Source organism: Syngnathoides biaculeatus, chromosome 11 (genome assembly GCF_019802595.1).
Source record: "Syngnathoides biaculeatus isolate LvHL_M chromosome 11, ASM1980259v1, whole genome shotgun sequence".
Taxonomy (NCBI): domain Eukaryota; kingdom Metazoa; phylum Chordata; class Actinopteri; order Syngnathiformes; family Syngnathidae; genus Syngnathoides; species Syngnathoides biaculeatus.
The window spans coordinates 186,780-212,477 of NC_084650.1; the positions used below are offsets into that span (position 1 = coordinate 186,780).

General features: G+C 41.7%; 1 protein-coding gene across 11 annotated transcripts in view; it reads right to left on the minus strand.

The window, feature by feature from the left end:
• Positions 1–564: 564 nt before the first annotated feature.
• LOC133509214 (catenin delta-1-like) overlaps positions 565–25,698 on the minus strand; it is a 31,362-nt gene continuing 6,228 nt past the window's right edge. For 2 of the 11 annotated variants that reach the window (XM_061836037.1, XM_061836039.1), the window contains exons 2-23: positions 25,555–25,613; positions 24,543–24,661; positions 22,790–22,953; positions 18,749–18,817; positions 18,542–18,661; positions 16,594–16,853; positions 15,351–15,632; positions 15,018–15,258; positions 14,711–14,933; positions 9,544–9,736; positions 9,332–9,449; positions 9,085–9,241; positions 8,921–8,938; positions 7,889–7,957; positions 7,459–7,586; positions 7,181–7,331; positions 6,915–7,107; positions 6,061–6,263; positions 5,937–5,978; positions 5,730–5,794; positions 5,466–5,567; positions 565–2,008 (exon numbers count right to left, since the gene is read on the minus strand). In XM_061836037.1, coding sequence (XP_061692021.1) covers positions 5,508–5,567; positions 5,730–5,794; positions 5,937–5,978; positions 6,061–6,263; positions 6,915–7,107; positions 7,181–7,331; positions 7,459–7,586; positions 7,889–7,957; positions 8,921–8,938; positions 9,085–9,241; positions 9,332–9,449; positions 9,544–9,736; positions 14,711–14,933; positions 15,018–15,258; positions 15,351–15,632; positions 16,594–16,853; positions 18,542–18,661; positions 18,749–18,817; positions 22,790–22,948 — 2,751 coding nt within the window. In that variant the 5' untranslated portion in view covers positions 22,949–22,953; positions 24,543–24,661; positions 25,555–25,613 and the 3' untranslated portion in view covers positions 565–2,008; positions 5,466–5,507. Of the gene's footprint in view, positions 2,009–5,465; positions 5,568–5,729; positions 5,795–5,936; positions 5,979–6,060; positions 6,264–6,914; positions 7,108–7,180; positions 7,332–7,458; positions 7,587–7,888; positions 7,958–8,920; positions 8,939–9,084; positions 9,242–9,331; positions 9,450–9,543; positions 9,737–14,710; positions 14,934–15,017; positions 15,259–15,350; positions 15,633–16,593; positions 16,854–18,541; positions 18,662–18,748; positions 18,818–22,789; positions 22,954–24,528; positions 24,662–25,554; positions 25,614–25,698 lie in introns of all 11 variants that reach the window. The other 9 variants (XM_061836035.1, XM_061836038.1, XM_061836042.1 and 6 more) reach the window with 7 other exon arrangements.

Below are 25,698 nucleotides of genomic sequence, written 5' to 3' on the forward strand. Positions count from 1 at the left end.
ATTCATCCATCCCATTTCTGAGCTGCTCATCCTCGCAAGGGTTGCAAGAATGCTGGAGCCTATGCCAGCTATCTTGGAGCAGTCTCTAGACCTAAACCCAATAGAAAATCTTTGGAGGGAGCTGAAACTCCATGTTTCTCAGCGACAGCCCAGAAACCTGTCTGATCTAGAGAAGATCTGTGTGGAGTGGGCCAAAATCTCTCCTGCAGTGTGTGCAAACCCGGTTAACAACTACAGGAAACGTTTGACCTCTGTAATTGCAAACAAAGGCGATTGTACCAAATATTAACATTATTTTTCTCAGGTGTTCAAATACTTATTTGCTGGTGTATCACACAAATAAATCGTTAAAAGTAATCATACATTGTGATATCTGGATTTTTCTTTTTAGATTATCCCTCTCACCGTGGACATGCACCTCCGATGAAAATTTGGACCCCCCCCCCCATGATTTCTAAGCAATACAGCAGGGTGCTCAAATACTTATTTTTTTTCACTGTAAATATACAGAAATTGTGTCAATAGTGCTAGCAGAACTGCTGCCACAAACACAGCAGCCAGACATGTTGTCTAAGAAAAGATCTTTATTTATCAAAACATCAGTATAACCAGTAACATTTTCTTGAAAAAAAAAATTGTCAGAGCCAAGGCAAGTTTGAATGGAACATAATTTTACACGGAGGCAACATTACAAATAAACGATGGTCCTGTGGAAAACCGGAAGAAAGTGGGAGGGGGAAGAGTGCCGTCAATTAAATGACATGGTAAATAAATTGCATAAGGATCTCACCCACCCACTCCAAAAGAGTGGGTGAATCACATGTTGACAGAAAAGGTGTACAAAATAGAAAAAAATACATGACACCCCCCCCCCAAAAAAAAAAAAATTGTGCATCTTGTTTACCTCCCAAATGAAAATGCAACTCCGAAACTGTATAGACCCGTTTCCTCTAAGCAAATATACCTCACTTTCTATTTGCGGCAGTAAAATATGTAACGTGTGAGTGGCTCCAGGTCAAATAAGCATTCAGTCAATGAAAGATGGAATGGAATCATATAGCAGAGCCAATAATAATAATTAGTGGTTTAGTTGCACTTAATGCCAGCTTCACACCACACAATCATCAAGCCAGATTTTGGATTAAATACAAGCAGACAGGAGTTGGTATTTTTTTCCAGGAGAAAAGCAGATAATGCACAAATGCACCCACATAAAACTCTGAGGACAAGATATCTAGACTGACAAGAAATAAAATGAACAAATGTATTCTTTTGAATCTGCCCCATACAAAAACACACTTTGGGGAGAAAAAAAAAAAAAAAAAAGGTCCAAAAAGATTTCTCCCTCCCACACGGACAATTAGGCACACAAACAAATATTTAGTGGATAACAAATAAACACACACTTGCTCTCTTATCTTCAGCCATTGCAACGAGAGGAAGTCATTTCTGACAAAACGACTCCGGTGCAAACGACAGCGTGCCCACATTCCAGCAATCCCCGTGAAAGGACCATTTAAATAAACCAGCCAAAATGTACACAGTCATCTTGTTTTCTTTCTGTATGTACAGTATATAGCCCTAGGCTGAAGTCTACAAAGAACCCCCTTCATTGGGATGCTGACGTTAGCAGCAAAATAACTTTACTACAACAATAAAAGTAAAAATACAAAAGCAGAAGAATCAAATGATTGTCAACAAAGACGATTGCCTTTACAGATTCATAACTTAACACAGACTAAAATTCTGCTGCTACAGTAAATGATCATCCCAAAGAAAAGTCAAAGAAGGAGCAAAACGGCAGGTTTGTTTGTATTAGTGTTGCAACATCTTTGCCTGCAACACAAACCCGTTCTTTGGATGCCAAATGTTTGTCTCCCGATCCCATTGGTCCAGTCAGAGATGGAGGAGGAGACAACAAGGAGGGTGTGTACATGTGGACCCTCCCTGCTCAATCAGTGGTCAGGTGGCAACGGCCTTGTCTGGGTGATGCACACGATCAGTTTTTCTGCAGGAACAACAAAGTGGATTAGTGAAGAATCTAGTTCATTTATATGCATACTAGCCGAGCAGAAAAACTAACACTGCTATATTGTTGCCATTGTAGCAGATTCTTAATTTGCTTATTCTGTTGGATCTATTCCGGTATTTGATGAAAACCTCCCTATTTGTTTATGTGCTTATGTGTAATATAAAGGCTTACTTTGGCACCATCAGTGACTTCTACAGGCAATTATAAACCTTTTGGGAGGAAGTCAATTACGTGTCACTCTCCGCTATTTGTAGTACAACTTGGTCCCCATCTCCCGTGAACTCTGGACGCATACTGACAATCGGTACAATACATTTTCACTCGCCTGGGATCAAAAAGAGGAAAGCTTGTTTGTCGAATGTCTTTAGGAATTATCCTGTGGTGTGACATTTCCTAGTCACTTGTGGTACGTCACAATGGACCTTTCCGACCTATCAATCACTTGTACAATAATAGCCAATCAGATAGCCACATTGTCTAAATCTCTGGCTTGACACCCCCCTTCTGACATGTTGTCCCACAAGTCTCACAAACTGGTTGTCGGTAGCGTGCGCTTGGAAAAGTTAATGTCACGAAGAAAATGGTCCTCAGATGCGCTTGGGGAACGTGGAATTCTGATGAAAGATATCCTGCTAGGTTACAAGGGGCCTGGTTGATTCATTTTCCAAAACCTAAAACACAGTTGAGAAGTGTCTACGATGGATTAAGGCTTTTGAGACCGCACGTACAAATAAATGTGAACAATATCAACAAACAAGACTGCATGTTCGAGGGTAAGTATCTTCTCTGAGTTTGATTGAATTATTAGCGGTGCTTTATACATTGCAGAAGAACAACTTTCACTTTGTTAGTGTATCACTGACCTTCTGAATGAAGTGTGAAATATTTTATGCCGAAGAGTCGGGTTTGTGATACGTAAATGCGCCACGTCATGCAGGAGAAATTTTTATTTGCCTATTTGTATCACATCAGACTTTTAAGACCGAGCACTGGGTTCGATTACAAGCCAAGTCAAACTTTTTCATCTGGTGACTACGGTACTGGGTTAATCACCATTGTTTAAATGCACTTGTAGAAAATCAAATCAAACCGAACTCACTTATAAAGCCTACAATGATATTACTCATGATCTTTCGAAGTACAAAGTACTCACCCTTGCTTTACATGTGCAGTCCAATTCCACTATATTATCCTGTTGGATTTCAATATGAAGTTTGTGAGGCATCAAACTTTTTTTTGCATTAATCGCCAATGTTTTGCTGTAACTCTGACACTGCGTCCTGCTCTGTCCTGCTTGTGGGACACGGCAACTGTAGTTAAGGGGGTGGATCTTAAGATCGCCAGTCGGAAAGGTCCATCAAAAATAAGACCCCAAGCTTCTGAGAAAGAAATGATTAGGTTGTGTGTATCTTGCTAAACTGACAGAATTTTCTCATCTGTTGGCTCCAATGGTGGAGGAAGATACCAGTCTGACCTGTTGGGCCTAACATGTTCTGAGGGTTCACTGGGAATGTGTGGCAGAATCCCTTATCAGAAGGAGTTACAACTCCCACCTCTGGTAGAACTTCACCCATTTCCCAGATGAGGTGGGGGACATTGGATCCGAGTGGACAATATCCCATGCCTCCATTGCTGATACAGCTGGAGAGAGCTGTAGCCGTAAGGTGGACAGTGCCTGTTGTGGCGGCAGCTCCCAAACACGGACAGTGGTGGACACTAAACGGTGAGAGATGCAGTCAACCTAAATGAGTCCTCTTGGGCATTTTTGGGCTGTGGGACTCCTGGAGCAGCTGACTGGTACCAGCTGGCCAAGTAGAATGCAGCTTTTGTGGTCGATGAGGGAAAATGGCAGACATGGGAGGAGGCCACGGAGAACGACTTCTGGACAACTGAGGAAATTCTGGTTCACCATCTGGCGTCTCAGAAGGGGGAAGCAGTGCACCATCAACACTGTGTGTAGTAGGGATGGTGCTGCCCTCTACTCAGGACATTGTGAGACATTGGGGAGAATACTTTGAAGACAACCTCAATTGCAGCAACATGCTTTCCCATGAGGTAGCAGTCTGTTCTTTGATGGGGGCTCTCGTCTCTCTAAGGTTGAGGTCACTGAGGTGGTTACAAACCTCGATGTTGCTGGTCTGTCCTGGTTGATACGCCTCTGCACCATTTTGTGGACATTAGGGACATCCCCTCTGGATTGGCAGACTGGGGTGCAGGTCGACCTTTTTAAAAAGGTTGACAGGAGTGTGTGTTCGAAGTATTGGCGGGTACGTCATACTCCTCAGCCTCCCTAATAAGGTCTATTTACCGGTCCTGAAGAAGAGAGTCCATCAGAAAGTTGAATTTCAGATTCAGTAACAGCAGTGTGATTTTCATCCTGGCCATGGAACAGTGGACAAGTACTACATTCTCAGCAGAGTCCTCGTGACCGTATGGGACTTCGCCAATTGTGTTCTAGGGACTAGAAAAAGGGGTTCAACGCTGTTCCTTGGGTAGTCATATAGAAGATGCTTATGGAGTATGGCGTACCGAATTTCCTGATACGGGCAGCTCAGTCCCTGTAGGACTATTCTCAGAGTTTGTTGGTAGTAATTGGGACTCTGCCAAAGCTGTGGCGCAACAGAGACATGGAGTTTCCTCGACAGGTCTTTCTTTTTGAAACAGTGTGATAAGTTCAGTCATCCAGGAGAGGCTCAGAGTAGAGCCACTCCTCCTCTGCATTGAGAGGAGCCAGATGAGATGGCTTGGGTATCTGATTAGGATGCCTCCTGGACACCTCCCTGGTGAGGTGTTCTGGGCATGTCCCATCAGGAGGAGAACCCATTGATGACCAAGGACATGCAGGAGAGACTGTCTGCCAGCTGACCTGGGACCTCACTTGAATGAGCTGGACAAAGTGACTGGGGAGAGCAAAGTCTGAGCTTCCCTAGTTGCGCTACTGTCCTTCACAACCCGACCCCAGATAACCGGAAGAAAGTTGATGGATGGATGTTTTTGGTGTTATCTTGGTGCAAATTGAAATTAGGAGTGGAGCTTAATCAGGCCACAGCTTTTGTTACATAACGTACGTCTTTGTTGCCATAATGTCACAGCTATGAGAAATTATAAACCTTTTTTTAAGGGGTAAGTTACTTGAAGAATTTCATTATTAGTGGCATTGCTTGTTCTCTCTCAACCAATAGGTATTCATTACAATTCAGATTCTGCTCTTGTGACAGCACCACACAAAATAAAAAGGTAGGTTTTGAAATCTTTACAATTGGTTCAGGTCATGAGTGCAACCAGGCTACTATGGGCCAGTAGGCAGACCTCATTAGGCTTCTGTTATCCCAATAACAAATGTTTAGCTGAGTCTTGAGGGGTCTGACATCATAAGACACCAAAGGAACACTGATCAGAGTTCCATGCAGGATGAGAAGTCAGTCGGACATACCATGCTGTTACATGCAGAGAGGGGGGGGTAGAGGGGGGAGGGCTAACCATCATAGGAGTCCAACAGAGGCAGGGAGCCCTTTCTTCCCCCATATACCCCTCTCTGAGAGACAACCAAAGAAAGAGAGAGAGAGAAGGGAGGGGAAAGGTAGTGAGTGTTGGAAAAGAAGTTGTTAATTCTGAGGTTGTAAAAACTGAAAAGTCAGGCACAGCCAGGGTTTAATGATGTTAAGTCAGCACTCTAACAAGCAAATGGAAGAACTACCGGGAAAGTGTCTGTGTCATCCAGAGTGTGTCGTCTCTCCCTCTGGTCCAGTGTCGAGTCGGCCTCTAAAAGAGAGAGAGAGAGAGAGAAGAGAGAGGAGAGAGAAGAGAGAGAGAGACAGAGAGAGAGAGAGGAGAGTGTGTGTGTGAGGGAAACTCCAAACACAATTTCAACATGCATCTTTGAATAACAGAAGAAAACACTCACCACAGCCAAGATCATTCAGAGGAATCATGCTTCGCTTTTCCCCTATTGAGGTAGAAAATATGAACTCAAATTGCTGATACTCCCAGCAGTTTAAAAAAAACAAAAAACAAAGACAATTACACACCCCTGTCCAGTAGCGGTGTGGTACTGTCCCCATAGGTGCCATTGCCTCGGGTGCTTGGGCCGTTGGTGGTCCCAGAGTTTAGGTTGACCTGGAAGTCAGTCTTCTTCCAGCCGTCTTTCTCAAGAGGCCGCCGCAGCTCTTTGTGGGCCCACACCAACTGCAGGACCTGGCCTGCTCCTCGAACCTCACGGTCAGACCTTTTGCTGCATGACAAAGAGACTCAAATGCTTTGTAAACGAAAAAAACTATTGCCTCTCGACTCTGAAATCATTAAACACAGGCATAAAAACTCAGGGCCAGCAGGCCAGATCTGACATCAAAAGCTATTTTTCTTCATTTTAAGAAAGTGTTCTGAACCCTCTGACATCCACGACATGAGATAAAAGAATGATGTCAACAAGAAGTCGCCATTGGCAAAAAAAAAAAAAAAAAAGTAAAACTTTTTTTTAATTATTTGATTAAAGTGTCTGTTCTTAATCACGAAACTTCAACTGGGAGTGACAAAAACATGAAAAAAAGCAACATTTGCAAAACTGTTTGGAATCTAGGAAACTGAGCACAGCACGTTCAGCGAAGGAAAGAAAAAAATAGTTATTCATAAAATAATGGTAACCAAGGGCAACTATGTAGTAAAGTGGGATTATTGTGATTTCCAGAGAAAATATTTGGGAAGGCACAAGAACTGTAACTGCCTTGACATGACCAGACCACACCCCTACTTAATACTGTTGATTGATGTAGAGTTCTAACCGACCTCCTGACAGGAAAGAACCATAACTACAAACTGGCTTATAATGAGAACAAGTTTTACAGATGGCATAATCAAAAAAGTATTGGCTGTCCAGCTTTCTTACCCATCTTTGTTAATAAGAACCAGCCTTTCAATTCCCTGAGAGGCCCTGAGTGTCTTTGCTGCCTCCAAGCTGGTGCCGAGCACCTCTGCGAGGGTGCTCAGCACAGACACCACCGTCTCCTCCGACAGGGCACGCCCTGACTGACTCTGACCTCCTGGCAGGTTGGCTACAAGGTGGGGCACAGCATGCAAACCTGCAAGAGAAATGCAAGTCAGCTTCTCTAACACACACACATGGCAAAAGGAAACAAATAATGGTAATCTTACCGAGAAGTTCGCAGTTCCTGTTGTCGATGGAGAGGTTCCGCAAGGCTCCTGACATCGCCCGCACCACACGGTCGTTGCCGTGAGCCAGCAGCTCGGCCATCATGGGAAGACCTTTTTCCAGACGTACAGTGGCCCGAATGTAACGACCATACTAATATAGAACCAGAGAAGAGTTGGAAAAAAGAAAAAAAAAATTCTGGCTTACATACTCCAGTTATTCTACAAATGCGGGAACTTCAGAAGAAACAAGTAATTAAGTTGTTCATAGAAGTACTTACAGTCCATCTGCCAGCACACAGGTTCTGGATGGCTCCGGCAGCAGCTTCCAGAACTGAAGGGTTCTTGCTCTCTCTGAGCAGCGACGTGTAAATTCGAACCACTTCTGGTTGGAATAATAGCTCGTAACCTGAAACACACATTTTCTTCAGTTAAGTGTGGCTTTTTTTGCACCCCGATGCTTGTCCATTTACAAAAGAGACATACTTTATGTCCTGAAAGTAAATACTGATTTCTATTTGTAGGACAAGCATTGGTGGTGGCGGTGGTAGTAGTAGTAGTAATAATAATAATAACAATGAGAATGCATTACACTTATATACTGCTTTTTTGGGCACTCAGTGAACAATTAGCTATTAAGTGCTCTTTGTTTTGAGCAGGAGTTATGATTGAGCTCTTTTTCATGACTCAGTTGTAGTAATATAAACACACCTTTGGCAGGCATTGTTCTCTTTGGAATGTCAACTTGGTCTGCATTTTCATCATCTCCATCTTTCTTTCCTGGAGTCACAAAGAATGCACACAAAAGGGGAAAGGCATTAAAAGTGAGAAAAAAAAATGATTTAAAAATAAACTATTGTGCATTTGTTTCATGCAGCGTGAAAGTGACCATGCAACCAGTAAGATAAGTACAGTGATCATGCAGTTGAATTTGCATATCATCGTTGCAATCCATTTGTTAGGGTGGACTTACACTGACGCAGTGACACACTTCAACGTTTTGCTCTCTAAGTGGCATAATTTGGAATGGGTTATCCGCAGATCAGCAAGATCAGTAAGATCTGATCCCCCCCACACACACATTTAGATATATGTGAACAGGGTGTAGTGGAGTAATGTGATGGTTGCTTTCATTCAAACCAATCAAGGGAAAAGTCAGCACAGGCCAACTAAATGTTTACACATATTGTTTGCCTCTGTGTTGTGTCCATCATTCATCATTACGCTAAGATCAGCATCAAAATTCGCAATTTTATACCCCATTCAGGAAGTGTGCTGCAGTGCATTGTATCAGGTGTGCCAGAGGTAATTAACCAATTTTACTTAATAGCCACAAAAAACATTTACTAAACTACTAAGTACTTCAAAAGTAGTGAAATTGCATGGTCAATTCCTTTGTGTTTATTGTTTTGGGAAACTGAGGACATTTGGATTTGATATCGAAAGATCCATATGAGACAAGATTTCTTAATTCCACCTTTCATTTCATGGTATTTACATCTAGATGTGTTAACTGGGGATAGATTGAATTTTTCAAGGAAATGGTGAAAAATTATTTGAAGTAGGTTTAGCATGACAGTCAAGGCATGGGACAAATTAAACTTCCATCTCAAGATTCTACTGTACAGGCAATGAAAATCAGAAATGCATAATGAAGCTTCAGTGTAAATTTAGCCTTATTTCTCGAATGAATAAGACTGTCATGATCATACAATATGACCATAACACCAAGGAAAATCTTACCTTTAGAAAACCACTCGTCTATCAGGAAAAGATGAAAGCAAGGAAAGAGTAGAAATGGAGGGAGAGGAAGGAGAGAAAGAGAAGAGTGTGAAAAACAGCAACTGTGTAACCTCCAACAACAAGCCGCAGGCACCTTGTAATTGACCATGTGCAATTTTACTCACCTTTGCCCTTTCGAGATCCAAAGCAGCCACTCTTGTTTGAGCCAGGTGCAGTGCCCTGGTTGATGGGCGCAATCTCTGCATATCGTTCACAGCTGGGGACCTCACGGTGGACCTGATAAGACAGATTCCTTAAGAGGCACATGCAGTTCTCCACCAACTACAAGAATGAAAAACACATTTGTAAAGAAGGGTTTAGTCTTGAGGGACATTTAAAAACAACCTAAGAATTTCTGAACTTTTTAATGACCTTATTGTCCACATCTTTGCGGTTGATCTGTGACTGCACGATGTACATCAGAGAATCCACCAACCCTGAGCACTCTCTCAGCTTTCGCCGTGCCTCACTGCGCTCTGAACTCACATTTCTGTTCCACATAGGAGACATTTGAACATATAATTACATGTTTGTCTAAATATGTCCCTTGGCAATGTTCTTCTGGTGCTCTCATGCTTTCATACCGTAGGCACCCAGCAGTGTTGGTCAAAGCGGTCTCCCACTCCAGATGCCGCGGTTTGCAGCTTTCCTCTCTGCCGTTGTCCGCTCGCTCCCAGCCCGAGTGGGGCACTATCACTTCATCTGCCAGAGCGTGCAGAGCGTGGTCCACGATCTCCATCTTCACGGAATCGTGGGATGAGAGGTTCCACAGTGTGCCTAAAGTGACAGATAAAGTGTCAATGCAAAAGGCAAGCTATGAAATAAAAGACATGTTGTAATGTTTCAGCTAAAAGATAAATATAGTAATGTTTAAAATCGCTGCAAAACAAACAAAAGCATTCCGTTTGTCTACCCGGTACCTATCAGCTACTTTGGGAGTCCCACAGGCCAAAAATGCCTGATAGCACTCCTTCTTCAGCTTGACAGCATCCCTCACTGTTGGCGTCCACCAACGTGTTCGCGGGTTGCCGTCACGACAGGCGCAGACTACCTTCGGCCACAGCGCCGGTTGGCCCCAGACATCTTCGCTCTTAGGATCATCGGGACACACAAACCCCTCCACCACGAAAAGGTGATGACTCGAGGAGGGGGGATTGATATTCAAATCCTTTAAATCATGTAAATCACATCGAGTTACCTTGTGTATTAAATACGCTATAAATAAATTTGCTTTGCTTAGATATGGAAAAAAATGGCAGTACAGGTTTGCAGTTGTGCCACACTTTTTCTATTTATGGATGAGGAATTTAACTTATTGATTTCTATTTTTTTTGGAACCTAACCCTGCTTTAAATTTATCCACTCCTACACCATCTTGGTCTTCATAATGCTGTTGTTCACAAGGGTTTTCTAACAAAACACTGAGGCCTTCAAAGAACAAGTGTATTTCTCCAGGGATAATCGTGGAGCAGTTTACCAATGACAGAAAATCTCCCCATGTTTAAAACCAATGGGATTTTCCCAAAACTGATTTTCATAGACAAAGATTATTTTTCATATATACTTTTTTTTTTACACTTCATGTTGCAGTAATTTTAATGCATCTGAAAAAGAAATAAACACAATACTTGAACTCTCACTGTGTTTGTCTTCCATGTGTTGAAATGTTTCCACTCCTACACCATCTTGGTCTTCATAATGCTGTTGTTCACAAGTGTTTTCTAACAAAACACTGAGGCCTTCAAAGAACAAGTGTATTTCTACAGGGATAATCGTGGAGCAGTTTACCAATGAGAGAAAATCTCCCCATGTTTAAAACCAATGGGATTTTCCCAAAACTGATTTTCATAGATTTTATAAAAAGATTATTTTTCATATATACTTTTTTTTTTTTTTTACACTTCATGTTGCAGTAATTAAAAAAAAAAAAAGAAAAAAGAAATAAACGCAATACTTGAACTCTCACTGTGTTTGTCTTGTCATTTCACTGAGCAGTTACGGTTTCACTAACAAGCTTTTTATTGAGACCTTTTGCCTTCGGGTCAGATGTACCGTTTTATTTAAACAGTGTCAGAAGGGAGTCTACTGTTTTGTATATATCTTCTAGGGCCTGATAGAAGCTCAGCCAACGGACTTGGTAAACTTCTCTGCATTTTAGAGTTCGCTTATCTAACTTCTACTAAGTTGTTGTTCCTCTTGGGGGATGTTTTGAAGCAATAGTACACAGACTCTAGAACACCTTGGTAATATTTCATGGCTGTGAAAAAAATGCAAAAAGGATCAAATGGGACAGAAGATACAATTAAACAGGTTAAAATATTTATTTTCATAAAGATCAATCATTGTCTCGATTAAAAGACTGTTGATTGCTTCACTGCCTATCTAGTTTTAACTTTATATATTTTTTATTATAGTTATTTCGGATTCTCATGCATTTACGAAAATGAAATTATAGCCAATAGCGTAATACAGATGGCGCTAAAATCACTTCTTGATTGCCATATTTGAGACAGGACCCAGGTCACTTCCCTTTTCCGGATTTACATACCCTTTCTGTAAAAAACAAACAAAATGCTGACTTCAGCAATTTCATTTGCTTTTGAATATTTACGGTTAGTTGGGTTACGGGAAACCTAAATATGATTAAAGATGGCCTAGCAGACCGCATGCACGAATTACGACATGCCTCGCTGCCAAAAGTAGGTCGATCTGTGGGTTTTAGACATTGAGTGGGAAATCACTTCTGGGGCGGGATTTCCGAGTGCTTGGACAAGCAAACATGGGGGTTGTTATCAACTTTCCTGTCGCTCGGGCAGTCCGTTTTGTCAGATTATTTTAACTTGTCTATTAAATGCAATATGTCAATGCAATAATTTATCGCGCAAGTCAAATTCTTATGAGACTTTCAGAATTTTAATGCGCGAATATCGCGGTATCGCCCCCTGGGATAATCCCCGTTATAGAGATCATGGACGTAACATCACCATTTGCCTGGCGCCATACTGCCGGTCAAAAGGATGGATGGATGGTCCCCAACCAAAATACACACATGCCTGTGTAGCAATCACTTCATTTCAGTTGGGAATTATTCTTCTCAATCTCAAATTACCAAGAAGTATTTATAATGCCAAGTTGTCTTATTTGAGAACAATGCGTTTTAAAAAAAAAACTGTTGCAGAGGTTTATTAGGTTAAGTGTGGCCGCAATCGCTTCCGTGTACATTACATGGGGACGACCCCCCCCCCCTCCTCTCAATCCTAGTCGATGAATGCGAGTTTGTGTAAAACCAGGGGCCAATTATTTAAAGTGAGACTGACATCCCTATAAACATTCTAAAATAGATATAGTAATGAAAAATACATAGTATTCACTTCAATGTCTATACGAAAAAAAAAGTGAGCGGAGAGCGTGTCATCCATGCACAAAGTTGCGCAATTGAGTGTCCCTCGACATCCAAGTGGTCGCCATATTAGTCGCGTCCTCTGTCCTTGATGTCATCGTCACTTCCACCGTTGAAAACTCGCAGTGCCTGCTACTATGGAAGCCGAACAAGAGATATTCGCATTTTTCCAACGCCCCTTCTGACACCGAAGCTCTTTTCGAAAAGGACAACACCACACAACCGAGTGAAGATACCGGGGCAATATCACACTATTGTTTCGAGCCCTCACGGCAATATTACACTATTGCTTCGAGCCGTATTTAGATGATATCCGATCATGGCCAAACCGCATCCCTGTCCGATCCACTCACGCAGCGTAGATGAGCCATTGCGGCTCATCGCAGCCGGCTGGTGTGGCTTATGACAGAGCCGAGTGGTGCTGCTTTAGTCACAGTCGAGCCGGGGCGCTTTATGCGCGCACGTGACTGAGCAACGCATTCTCGTCTGGGTTCTTCAGAGCCGCACCCGTTGCAAAGCCCGACGGGCAGCCTTTGCAGAAGCTGTGACCGCCGAACGCGGCGCCTCAGCCGGTGTGGCTGAGTTTCATTGCCTGTGGTGGCATATAAGGAGGAGGTGGAGCAGAGCTATGTTGCTTTTAGGGGTATTTTCAAAGTCGCCGTATTACGTGATGAACACTATCGAGACAATGTTGGCTGGGCGATGCGCACATCGACATTTCATACGTGGATCTTTTGCTACGTTATGAGAGAGACCGATTACGTGGTCCGCCCCAAACTATTTTTTTTTTTTTTTTTGGGAGCTGTATACACACCTACTTGTTATTTGGAACCCACGAAGCTCTTGTCCTCTGCACCGGTGCAAGCCATTTTTCACAAGGAACAGGGTCTCTTTCAAACTTAGAAAGGGTAATTCCATTCTTCAAAGTGTTCAAGCAATGTCCAGCAATGCAATGAGCCGGCATTTTGGCTAACACGAAGGAACAATGAGCTACCTTCCCGGAGGTAAAACTAATGGAAACAAACAAGTCCACTAAGGGGCGCCTCTGTCCTGTACGTCACTTCCTGCTTCTTCTCGAAAACAAATCCCTCGAGAGGATTTTCATGGCGGGAGTTACAAAAAGCTGTATACGTCAAAATCATGTTTTGTGGTGAAAAAACACATGGGACCATGTTGGCTGTGTATTTTTCATTAATAGTATACCAAAAATCATCCGCTTGACGACACTTGACCTTAAACTATTGGTATTGAATAAGAGCTGAAAAGATCGATGGATTCCAGCATAGGTTAACGTGTTGTCCAACACACTTCCGCGTTCGCAAGCCGTCAAAAACGTCACTATGTGGGATTTATTCCTGATTGAGAACAGATCCAGCAACAAAGTATTTGTATACTTCCAGACTTTTATACGCTTTCAAACTCTTCCGTGTAACTCTCGACGACTTACTCACCAGATCCATGTGCATATCCAGTTGTCCAAGACAAGTGGAAGAGAATTAACAGTTCAATTTCTTATCGGCAAAAACATCAACTTCGGCATTAAATACGGCTCCTCTATGCTGAGTTTATCTAATTTTTCCATGTACCATCGTTTATTTGTACCTTCGAAATGTCTAACGGTATCGGACAAGACTCTGGGCGTCGTGCTATAAGACATATTTTCGTGTCGTCTCCAACTGATTTAGCACTGAACATTGCTTTGTTAGACCGGCAATAAGGCGAGGTAAACAAAAGTCACATGATTTTATGACGTAGATGAACGAGCTGTATAGTATCAGTAAATTACACAAAGGTGCATTCTTCACTAATTAAGTGACTTTTGAAAGCAATTGATTGGGCTATAAGGCCCTTAATATAAATGCATGCCACACTTTATAGATGCATATCCGCTTAAGGTTTTGAAAACTAACTTTTTATTCCACTTCAGTTAGGTGCTACACTTTGTGTCTCGTAAAATCTTAAGAAAACATTCAAGTTTGTGATTGTATGGTCACAATATACAAAAATGTTCAAGGGGTATTGAATACTTTTTCAAAGCACTTGTTTTATGTGGAAGGAAGCCTGAGTAAGCTGAGAAAACCTTTGCAAGCTTAAGACAACAAGGCCTTGGATGAGTCTTGAATCCCAAACCTTTGCACTGAGTCAAACATCCTAACCACTAGACCAGTGTTCTGCCCTTCTTATGATCATATTACAATGAAAACATACAGAAAATGAATGGAAACAATTCTTCTTAGCTGCCCTATATACATAATTCATTGTACAACTCATAATTATGGAAACACTTCTGAGTCTAAATTTTGTGAGCATTTTCCAATGTTTAAATAATACATGCCAATGAAGAGACATACCTGTGATTGTGTCAGTCAGGTCCTGGTCATGGGTCTTCCTCAACAATCGGACCAGTGCTGGCACTCCATCGCAGTTTTTGATAGCGATCTTGTTGTCTGGGTCTCGTCCATAGGAAATATTTTTTAGTGCTCCGCAGGCTGAATGGTGCACGTCTTTGCTGGGGTGGTCCAGCAGCGACACTAAAGCCGGGATACCCTTCAAACGCCGTACCTCTGACTTAACCTGGAAAAATAGCAATTAAATCAGCAAAATACCAGCAGGAATTCAAGATGAAATGGTTGTAATTAATTGGGAACTCTGTTTCACCTTGTCATTTTTGAATGTGAGATGCTGGAGGAATGCCGCTGCATTGGTTTTGACAGGATCCAAGCGGTAGTTCAACATGGCGATCACCTCTGGCAGCTCTGGTTGTCTCCATGAAGATGGAGGACCTTTCCTCAGTGTGCTGTCTAAGGAAGCCATGCTTCCTCGCTCCAGGGTCATGGGAACACCCCAGGCGTAGGGATCAACTCCTCCCATATCACCATCCAGAGTATCTTCACAGCTCCTGTAAGGAGAGTAGTCAGATAATTGCTATAATGTATGCATGCAGGTATAACATTCCCATGTACGTGTGTTTTATTTTTTTCATTTTTTTACCTGAGTCGACGCCTTTCCATACCACCAGGGCCAGGACCCAGCCGTGGCATTGTGCCATAACCCCCGGGGTGCATGGGTGGAGGCCCCATGCTGTACTCGTCAAAGCCCACGCTGCGTTGATCATCTTCCAGACCGTAGTGTCCGTGGCCATATCGCATGTCCATTGCTGAGCCCATGGCTCTCAATCCCCTGCCCACCTGGGGCTGTGCTGCATAGGGGTCCATCTGCTGGCGGCTCGGGGCCCGGTAACCAGAATCAAGAGTTCTGTAGCCATCAATTGGCCTGCAAAAAAAGAGGAAGTATAAAAATGGCACTGATAAGCATCTTTATACAGTTTGTTTAATGGGACAGTCAAACACACATACAAAATGAGAACACCTATAAAGGGGCAAAAGTAGGCCATAACTCATGCCTCGTTGCTCATGCTGTCAAAGAAGCCACATTGACCAGATTTAAAAGGACCTGTGAGCATGGGTACTTATTCCATTGTTCTGGACTTTTAAACTGTCTGTGGAGGGAAAAAAGCCCCGAAAATAGACTAAGTAGTAATTTTAGGCTTGATTTCTGATATTTTATTTTCAGATAGATTTTGGTGTGCAAACTCTGCATGAACCTGCTGATGTCAGCGACACAAAGCGAACCCATTTCTGTATACTAGTGTTCTTTGTCAATTTTGTCTAACTCAATATTAGTCTGTTCTCTATTTCTATTCTATTCTGTTGTTTTATGCTAAATTAACTAATTTCTGCAATAAATAAATACAATTACCCTCTTATTGAAACCACTTGTAGTGATGTCTTGACTCTTTTAGTAACAACAGTTTTCATGAAGTGAAAAAAATGTAGGGGAATAAGTACTGAAAATTGCACTAGTGACTGCTAAATTTTTACTCAACAATCGTGTGCGTCATGGTGATGCGAATGTGACACACACAGACAGAAAAGCAGAACCCCCACAATAAATGTCATGTCATTATCCAAGCCCCTTTTTCTCACGAGTGTTGCGGGAAAGCTGGACCCTATCCCAGCTAGCTACGGGCGAAAGGCAGACTACACCCTGAACTGGTCGCCAGTCAGTCGCAGGGCAGATAGACACAATCACTGAGCGCGAATTGATCCCACGCTGACCACACCAAAGACAGGAGTCTGTACCACTACAACATCAGTGATTCCCCCATAATATACATGAATTACAATTAACTGAAGTTGTTATTAAATATGAGTGTATACATTAAGTCCTGTACCTGTAGCGATCATCCATGTGTGAGCCCCTGCTCAAACTTGTGTATGCCTCTGATGGCGGTCCTCCCCGATAATCATCATAAACACCTACGGGGCCATAGTGGTAGTTTCTGGGCACCGTGGCAGTTGGGTAGTCCCCTCCCATCTGTCTGTATGGACGGTCCAGTGTGGCGCTATAGCCACACATACCGGACATAGGCATACCGCCATTGATAGACATTGAGTCATTTGGCAGGACTGTCCGTGACATGGGTTTCTTCATCTGTGAGAAATTGGAGAGATGTTTTATTTTGAAGTTTTTTTCAGATTCAGAAAAATTCGTCCCCATGTGGCAATTTATGCATGTAAACCTAAACATTAATTGTTTTACATTAAGGAAGGTTTACATGGAGCCTTGTACTCACATTATAATCAGTTTAGGAGCCTAAATCGATTAAAACTCTTCATATAAGTGCCTCAATCGGAGTAAACAGGTCGAATATGAATGCAATTTCTTGAAGTTTCACAAGGGTGGAACATTTTTTTTTTTTTGTTAAACCGATCAAAAGTACATTTAACTAAAGCGTGAATCGAAATGGACCTGTATTTAATGAAGTCGATGTTTCGCCGATAAGAAATTGGACTGTTAATGCGCTTCCGCTTGTCTTGGACATCTGGATATACACATGGATATGGTGAGTAAGTCGTCGAGATTTACACGGAAAAGTTTGAAAGCGTATAAAAGTCTGGACGCATTCGAATACTTTGTTGCTGGATCTGTTCTCATCAGTAATAAATCCCACATAGTGACGGTTTTTACTGCTTGTGAACGCGGAAGTGTGTACGGGGACACATTAAATTTTGCCGGAATCCATCGATCTTTTCAGCTCGTATTCAATACAAATTCCAATATTTAAATAATTGACCCGTGGTTTTACACAAACTCGGATTCATTAACTATGACTGGGGGGGAGTCATCTCTACGGAACATACATGGAAGCGATTGCGGCCAGACTTAACCTCTGTTTTTTTTTTTTAAACGCATTGTTATCAAATGGGCCAATTTGGCATTATGAATACTTTTTGGCAATTTGAGATTGAGAAGAATAAATCCAAAATGAAATGAAGCGATCACTGCAAATCGTGTGTGTATTTTGGTTGGGCACCATCCATCATGTTTAATTGCCGAAATCCATAGATATTTTCTCGTCTTTTCAGCTGGTATTCCATAGAATGATCTCTTTGAATATCTGTCTTGTCTGCTGTGACAACCAACAGCACAACAGGTCTTGGGTATTGTAAATATTCTCCTCTGGTTCAATGTCTCCCACAATGTCGAGTAGCTCTGTTTGACTGGCAATATGGTGCGGTGAAAATGGTGACGTCACGTTCATGAGCTCAATAGACCGCTTATGTTTATCCCTTGATGGGCAAGTGCATTTAACTTTTCTTCAGATAATGTTTGTCAGATCAAGAATTTTTATTGATGAAAAATTTTAAATATCGTTTTATATCATGTTCTACTAATATCAGTGGAAATTGGAAATGATAATTTGAGTTTGAAATTTTTGGTTTCCATTTTAGTTTTATTTTTAATTTACAGTTGTTATATGAATGCAATAAATTATTTCAAGATCTTGGGATTCCATCCAGAGTCACACCAGCAAGTTTATCTGCGAGCATGACTGACCACACCCGTAGATATGTCAAATGTGACTGACTGTACTGTGTTAAAGAGATGACAGACATCCACATTTAAAAATGATGTGTAACTTATAACGATGTGAACATGTCACATGGCTCTTTCAATTAAATGTAGTGCACCGATATACTGTACACCCGATCGGAATACCATCACATGAAAAAAGTTGACCAGAGATCTTCAATCAGAATTATTTCAATAGGAATGACAAAATAGTTTGCATGTAAATTATTTCAGTTCATATTCTTAGGAAGGCACGTGTAACCCACCCCATTGTCCAGCCGCCGTGTGGTTCCTTCTTCAGAAAAGACAGAATGTGCTTCATGGGAGTCGTCCTCTGGTGTGTAGCTCTCATCTAGAGCGCTGTGTGCTGGGTCCACCATTCTGTACTGTAACAACGCCAACCTCGAATTAAACCCACTAAACATTCCCTATAACCAAACAAAACATTTTCATGTACCAAGTTAAACATGTACCTGTGTATTGTTTATGTATGAGTCTGTCAATTTCAGTCGTTCAATGTCTGCATCCCCGAAGCACCCGTTCTAGAATGTGACAAAGAGATTTAGTTTGAATTGTGTATAACCACCAACGATTCTGAGTAATCTAAAGTTAGGATAAATTTCCAGTCAATCTTAATTATCAACTGCATATTTTCTTGATCAAACGGTTCGATTTGCGTGACAAAAGCCAGAGTCAATCTATTCCTATTTGATTTCCGGCTGTCAGTTGTGGTGGTAAATAGAATATGCACTTCCTCAAATGGTGGAATCCAAACTTTTGACCACCACTCTTTGCCCATGCACCAGATTGGCGTTGGAGGCAGCCGACCAGTACACAAGTTTCCATTGCCGGTTGGGTGGTGGTGTGTCTCCCCCCCCCCCTCCCCAAAATAAATAAATAAATATATAAAACAATAAATAAATAATGGTACTAACTAGGCCAAAGCAACAGTCAAATTGTATTCAGGTAGCGTAAAATGGCAAAATCATTTGTGGACTGTATTATCAAAGATGATGCAAATTTCAAAGCAGCGATAATAGAATAAAAAATAATAGCATTCACACTGGAGGATATTAATGTTTACAATCAAAAGGTATCTTCATGATCCCAGAGGGGGCAGGTTTTTTTTTTTATATCTTGTACCTCCAAAAGTACAAGGGACTTCAAACTAATATACCGTTATTTTCTTTCACATTCATTGCGCTGTTGAGTGAAAATTGTTTTCCTTATTAATTTTCAATTTGTTTTAAAAACTGAGTGTACAAAGGGCATTAAAATGTTTAACTACTTTCTAGCTGCTTTGGTTTTGAAAAAAAAAATAAATAAAAAAAAAAAAAACACTAAAAAAAGTTGTAAAATTAAATGTAAAAAAAAAAAATGTCACAGATCGGACGATGTGGGGGGGGGGGAACAAGTGATATACAGTATACAAATATTCCCAGCTCGTCCAGCTTTTCAGCCCTGTCAATTCTCTTACAAAACACACAATAAGGTACTTCCACCATGCTTGCGTGTTTTATGGTCTGTGAACTACTGAGAGACAAGAGTGCGCACATTCTGGAGTACAACCAGTCATCGTCAAACCAGACTTCCTCTTCTTATCAGTTACATAATCAATGTATGTCATTCTGTGTAAACCAGAGACTTTACTAACCCTGAGTAAAACTCTGTTTCGCACAATAATAGTTTCAGTTCCTGGATCGGCATTCGCCTCAAGATTAATCGCGGGATTAAATAGAATCTGTGGCACCTCCTACAGTTTGAGCATTTCCAAGCATCTTCTGTGGAAATGGCAGTGAGTTTTTTTTGTATGTGAAAATCGGAAGTGGAGTTTTATCAGGGGAAATTCACACAAGATTGGGGCCTTTTCATCACGTCAGATGGCATGCTGATGTGAATTTAAAAGTGTTCAGAGAACAAGCAAAACATTGCTATTATTATTGTCATTGGAAATTAAAGCAGTCAACATGAAACTGCACCGGCGTCGCCACTGGCTCAGGAATTATCTTTGGGTCCACCTTCGGGTTCAAGGGTTAGCACAGTCAAAACAGTGCAATGAATGTCAGTGAGTCCAAAGAAAGAAAAATATTTACAAATCAAATTCAAAATTTTCATCTCCACTGTCAAGACACGCCTGCGCTGTCTATCTGAATACAGCACAACATGATCTCAAAGTACAATGACATGATCACAATAAACTTCAGCCCTTGCTGATAATCTAAAAATCTCTAGGCAGAGACCAAATATGACCAGTTACACAACAGTAGAAGCCTTCACGGACGAGTTCGAAACAAGAAAGTAACTTGAGTGGGAAGTGGAGGGGGTTGAATCATTCTTGAAACCATAGACCATTTCCTTTTTTGTTTTTAAAATGATTCCATTCTAATCGTTTCAAATAATATTTTGCCCCTTGATGAGCAACACAGCCCTCATACTAATGGGCAGCAAATTGTAGACACATACAATGAAGAAAATAAGTATTGGAACACCCCGCTATATTTCAAGTTCTCGCACTTCTGAAAATTTCATCGTAGGTGCATGTCCATTGTGAGAGAATTGAAAACGAAAAATCCAGAAATCACAATTATGATTTTTTTTAAACAATTTGTGTGATACAGCTGCAAATAAACATTTGAACACCTGTCTATTAGCTATAATTCTGACCCTCAAAGACCTGTTAGCCCGCCTTTAAAAGTCTACCTCAACTCCATGTATTATCCTGAATCAGGTGCACCTGTGTGAGGTCATTAGCTGCATAAAGACACCTGTCCACCCCATACGTAAGTAAGACTCAAACTTGTAACATGGCCAAGACCAAAGAGCTGTCCGAAGACACCAGAGACAAAATTGTACAACTCCACACAGCTGGAAAGGGCGATGGAGAAATTGCCAAGCAGCTTGGGGGAAAAAAAAGGTCCACTGTTGGAGCAATAATTATAAAAAGGAAGAAGCTAACCATGACAGTCAATCCCAATCGGAGTGGAGCCACATGCGAGATATCGCCTCCTGGGATCTCAATGATCCTTAGAAAGGTGAGGAAACAGCCCAGGACTACACAACAGGACTTGGTCAATGACCTGAAAAGAGTTGGGACCACCGTTTCCAAGGTGACTGGTGGTAATACACCAAGACGTCATGGTTTGAAATCATGCATGGCACGGAACGTTCCCCTGCTTAAATCAGCACATGTCAAGGCCTGTCTTAAGTTTGCCAATGACCATTTGGATGATACAGAGGAGTCATGGGAGAATGTTTTGTGGTCAGTTGAGACCAAAATGGAACTTTTTGGTCATAATTCCACTAACCGTGTATGGAAGAAGATGAATGATGAGTTCCATCCTACTGTGAAGCATCAGGGTGGTAGCATCATGCTTTGGGGGTGTTTTTCTGCAAATGGGACAGGATGACTGCACTGTATAAAGGAGTGAATGACCGTGGCCATGTATTGTCAGATTTTGGGGAACAACATCTTTCCCTCAGTCAGAGCAATGAAGATGGGTCGTGGCTGGGTCTTTCAACATGACAATGACCCGAAGCACACAGCCACGAAAACCAAGGAGTGGCTCCGTAAGAAGCATATCAAGGTTCTGGTGTGGCCTAGCCAGTCTCCAGACCTAAACCCAATAGAATATCTTCAGAGGGAGTGTTTCTCAGCGACAGCCCAGAAACCTGTATGATCTGGAGAGGATCTGCATGGAGTGGGCCAGAATCCCTCCTGCAGTATGTGCAAACCTACAGGAAACGTTTGACCTCTGTAATTGCAAACAAAGGATATTGTACCAAATATTAGCATTGTTTTTCTCAGGTGTTCAAATACTTATTTGCAGCTGTAGCACACAAACCATTAAAAGTAATCACACATTGTGATATCTGGATTTTTCTTTTTAGATTCTCTCTCACAGTGAACATGCACCTACGATGAAAGGATGATTTCTAAGTGGGAGAACTTGCAATATACCAGGGTGTTCAAATACTTATTTCCTTCACTGTACAACTCACAAACATGCAGAAATCTTTCACTACAACACAGAAAGGACAAATGAAAAAAAAAAAGGTGAAAAATTTGGACTTCGTGCACATGACAGCGATGATGGATTGCCACATTCCATAACATGCTGCAATAGGAAGAGAAAAACAATTCAGATTCCATAAGAGGGGTTGACAAAAGGTGCACTTCTGATGAGACTGCATAGGCATGCCAAAAGTGTGCAATGACAAAGATGATGAAAACCTCTGACACATTACCATTAGAAATGCAATGTTTTTTTTAGATGAATGGGACTTCTGCAATTCATTGTAAATGCAGACTGACATTTGATGGGACAAACAGTATAGGACTGCTGGACAGACGTGACTGAAGTCAACACGAGAAACAGATGAATTCATTGAGACAACCGGCATGAATGAATGGGGGTATTAGAGTGATAACATGGAGGCAAAAAGGCATCCACAGGAGGGTCTCGAGTGGTTTCTTAGGCGGGGTGGTGGGGGTGAAGTTATTTTGCTGCAGTTACCTGCATGTGAGGGAGGGGGCGACCCAGCGCCGAAGGGCTGGTGGCAGAGAGGCCCGCTCTCCTCCTCTCCTCTTCCAACGCCCTGGTCAGCTGTTCAAACTGCACCTCCTGCTCCCTGACAGACTCCAGGAGAGCTGCTGCGCTCTCGCACTGCTCCATACACACTACACCACCCCAAGGGGGAAGAGTGGGTGTTATACTTCATTTAGAAAATCGTAAGGATCATCCACACACGTTATGTGTGTGTGTGTGTGTGTGTGTGTGTGTGTGTGTGTGTGTGTATATATATGTGAGTACCTTATACTCAGGAGACAGTGTTCACCCTGAACTGGTAGCCAACCAATTGCAGGAGGCAAGGAGACAGACAACAGTCACACTCAAAATCACACCGAGAGGCAATTTAATCTCCAATTAATGCATGCTTTTGGGAAGTGGGAGGAAACCTAAGTGCTTGGAGAAAACCTACGCAGGCACGGGAGAGAACATAGAAACTTCACACAGGCGGGGCCGGTATTTGAACCCTGGTCCTCTGAACTGTGAGGGCCAACGCTCTACAGCTGCACCACAGTTCTTTTATATTAAAAAAAAAAAGTATATATATATATATATATATATATATATAATATATATATATATATATATATATATATACATACACACACACACACACACACACACACTATATTTCACTACAACTGTCCAATTCTGTTTTATATAAATGCGTATTACATATTTCCCCCATAGTGAATCATTTGCCTACTGTCCATCACAGACGTATCCAATGTTGAGCCCGTAAAAAAAGAGACAAAAAAATGAAGCGCAAGTAAGTTGCAAGTGACTAAGTTATTTTTAAGACACTATATGTACAATGTGCATTGCATGATTGTTTAGGCAACATGCATTGATGTATGCAACATGCATTTTATAGATTATGAAGAAAATGAAAGTCATGAAAAAACATGTTTGAGGACAGGGGGAAAAAAATGCTTTTTAATCAATTCTAAAAAGATTCAACAATAACAGGCCAATGACAAATTATACAATTATTCCATAAAATGCCAAATTACAACTCAAAAGTAAGCAATTTCGACCTCACCATCTTTAAATTGTGTACATGACTTATTAGCAAGGCCGCATTTTACGTTACAAAATAATCTCAAATCATACCAAATAAAACATCACAAATGCTGGATACAAAGATTAAATCCCATTTAGGGGAAGAGAATTGCCACCATACACTGCTGGAATGGCCAGAGGAACAAACTTTGAGGCTGGAAAATCACAAATTCTTATTCTCACAGTCCGCACACTGAATGACATGGGAAACAGCGAATGACAGTGAAGAGTTGTGAGCTCATGTTAGTATCTGGCTGTTAACTGGCTAACCATTAGCCCGTCTGCGTGAATGACTCAGAATGAGTTGTGGCTATCGGTAACTCGGTTATCAATGTTCTTGTTGCATGTTTATTTTTTAGCTATCCCGATCACATTTTTGTGCACCAGTGAAATCTAAAAGATATATTTGTACTAAAATATTTTTCAGACCAGTTACATATGATTGGACATTGTTAGTTACATGGAAATTGGATTTTCCACTCCACACCAGATGGTCTCTCACCTCATTGGTTGAGAATATCTAAAGTACTTGGTATTTAAAGTGATGTCTATGTCGAAAGCCCGTTTTCAGTGATGTATACTTTTAGGGGAGGAAAACGACAGACTTAAAAGACTCAGCATACCTAGAAATACACACCTTCACCTGTGGGCGCTGTTTGATAGAAGAGGTGAGCGATCACAGCAAGACCAGAGGCGATGCTCTAGTTCTTCATCGGTAGAAGCTCAGTCAATCCCCAAGCTCAGAAATAGGATGGCCTGCAGGGACACAAAACAAAGACAGAAGTGTTTCAGTAAAGGACGGGATCATTGGAAAACAGCAACATAGTAAGAATGCCAAACTATGTGTCAGCGGAGAAGTGTTTGCTCTCAAACAGACCAAACTAGTGTTCAACACGCAGCCACCAATCTCTGCTGTTATCTTCTTTTTGACCCCCTCATAGAAACAGACACTTTGTTATACAAGCCCGACAAGTGGCGACTCATATCCTCTTATCAGTGAGTGAATGTCACCCCCAGCCGTCTGGTCAACTGCTCCCACCACACCCCCAATAACAACAATAGTGAATAAACTCAACCACCGCTTAGCCAACACCTGCATGACCGGTTATTCAAGGTAGTCAGAGTAATAGGGGGTATCTGTTAACTCTTCAAAATGTGACTGTAGCCAACAAGCACAGGAACAGGTGGATACTGTAAATGTAGAGCAATGTGAGCAACAGACAGTTACATTTCACGCACCAGTTGTCGATACACATGAGAGGTGAGTTTTCAAATACAATAATGATGATTAAGTAAGAAGAGAAGTGATGATTAAAGTTACGGTTACTGACGGCATTACAACAGCTTTTTTTTTTTTCATCTTTTAAGATGAAGTCTGCTGAGTGTCTGTTTCTGTATGTTTGTGCAATGAATGACTCAAGACACGGAGACAGCCATGGTTGGGGGCTGGGCTCAGTGTGTGGAAAGCGAGGAAGATATGACAGCCTGATGAGAAAACAAGGAGTGGCTGTAGAGTATTTCACAACTCTGCAAGGAAATTTGTCTGAACCAAAACCTCTATTCACACAGAAGGTATAGTCACGTAAAAGCCCCAGAGCAATGACATCCCAACTGTTGGGGGGGGGTTAAAAAAAAAAAAAACACCATACCACTTTCCAGTACGGCATGCCCATATACGGACGAAACCAGGCCTGGGCTGTTTAATACCCTGCAAAGACAAAGCCCCAAATAAATCAAACGAAAAGCATATTGGATGTAGAAAAAGACAAAACTAAACAAGGAGGGGCTGGGGA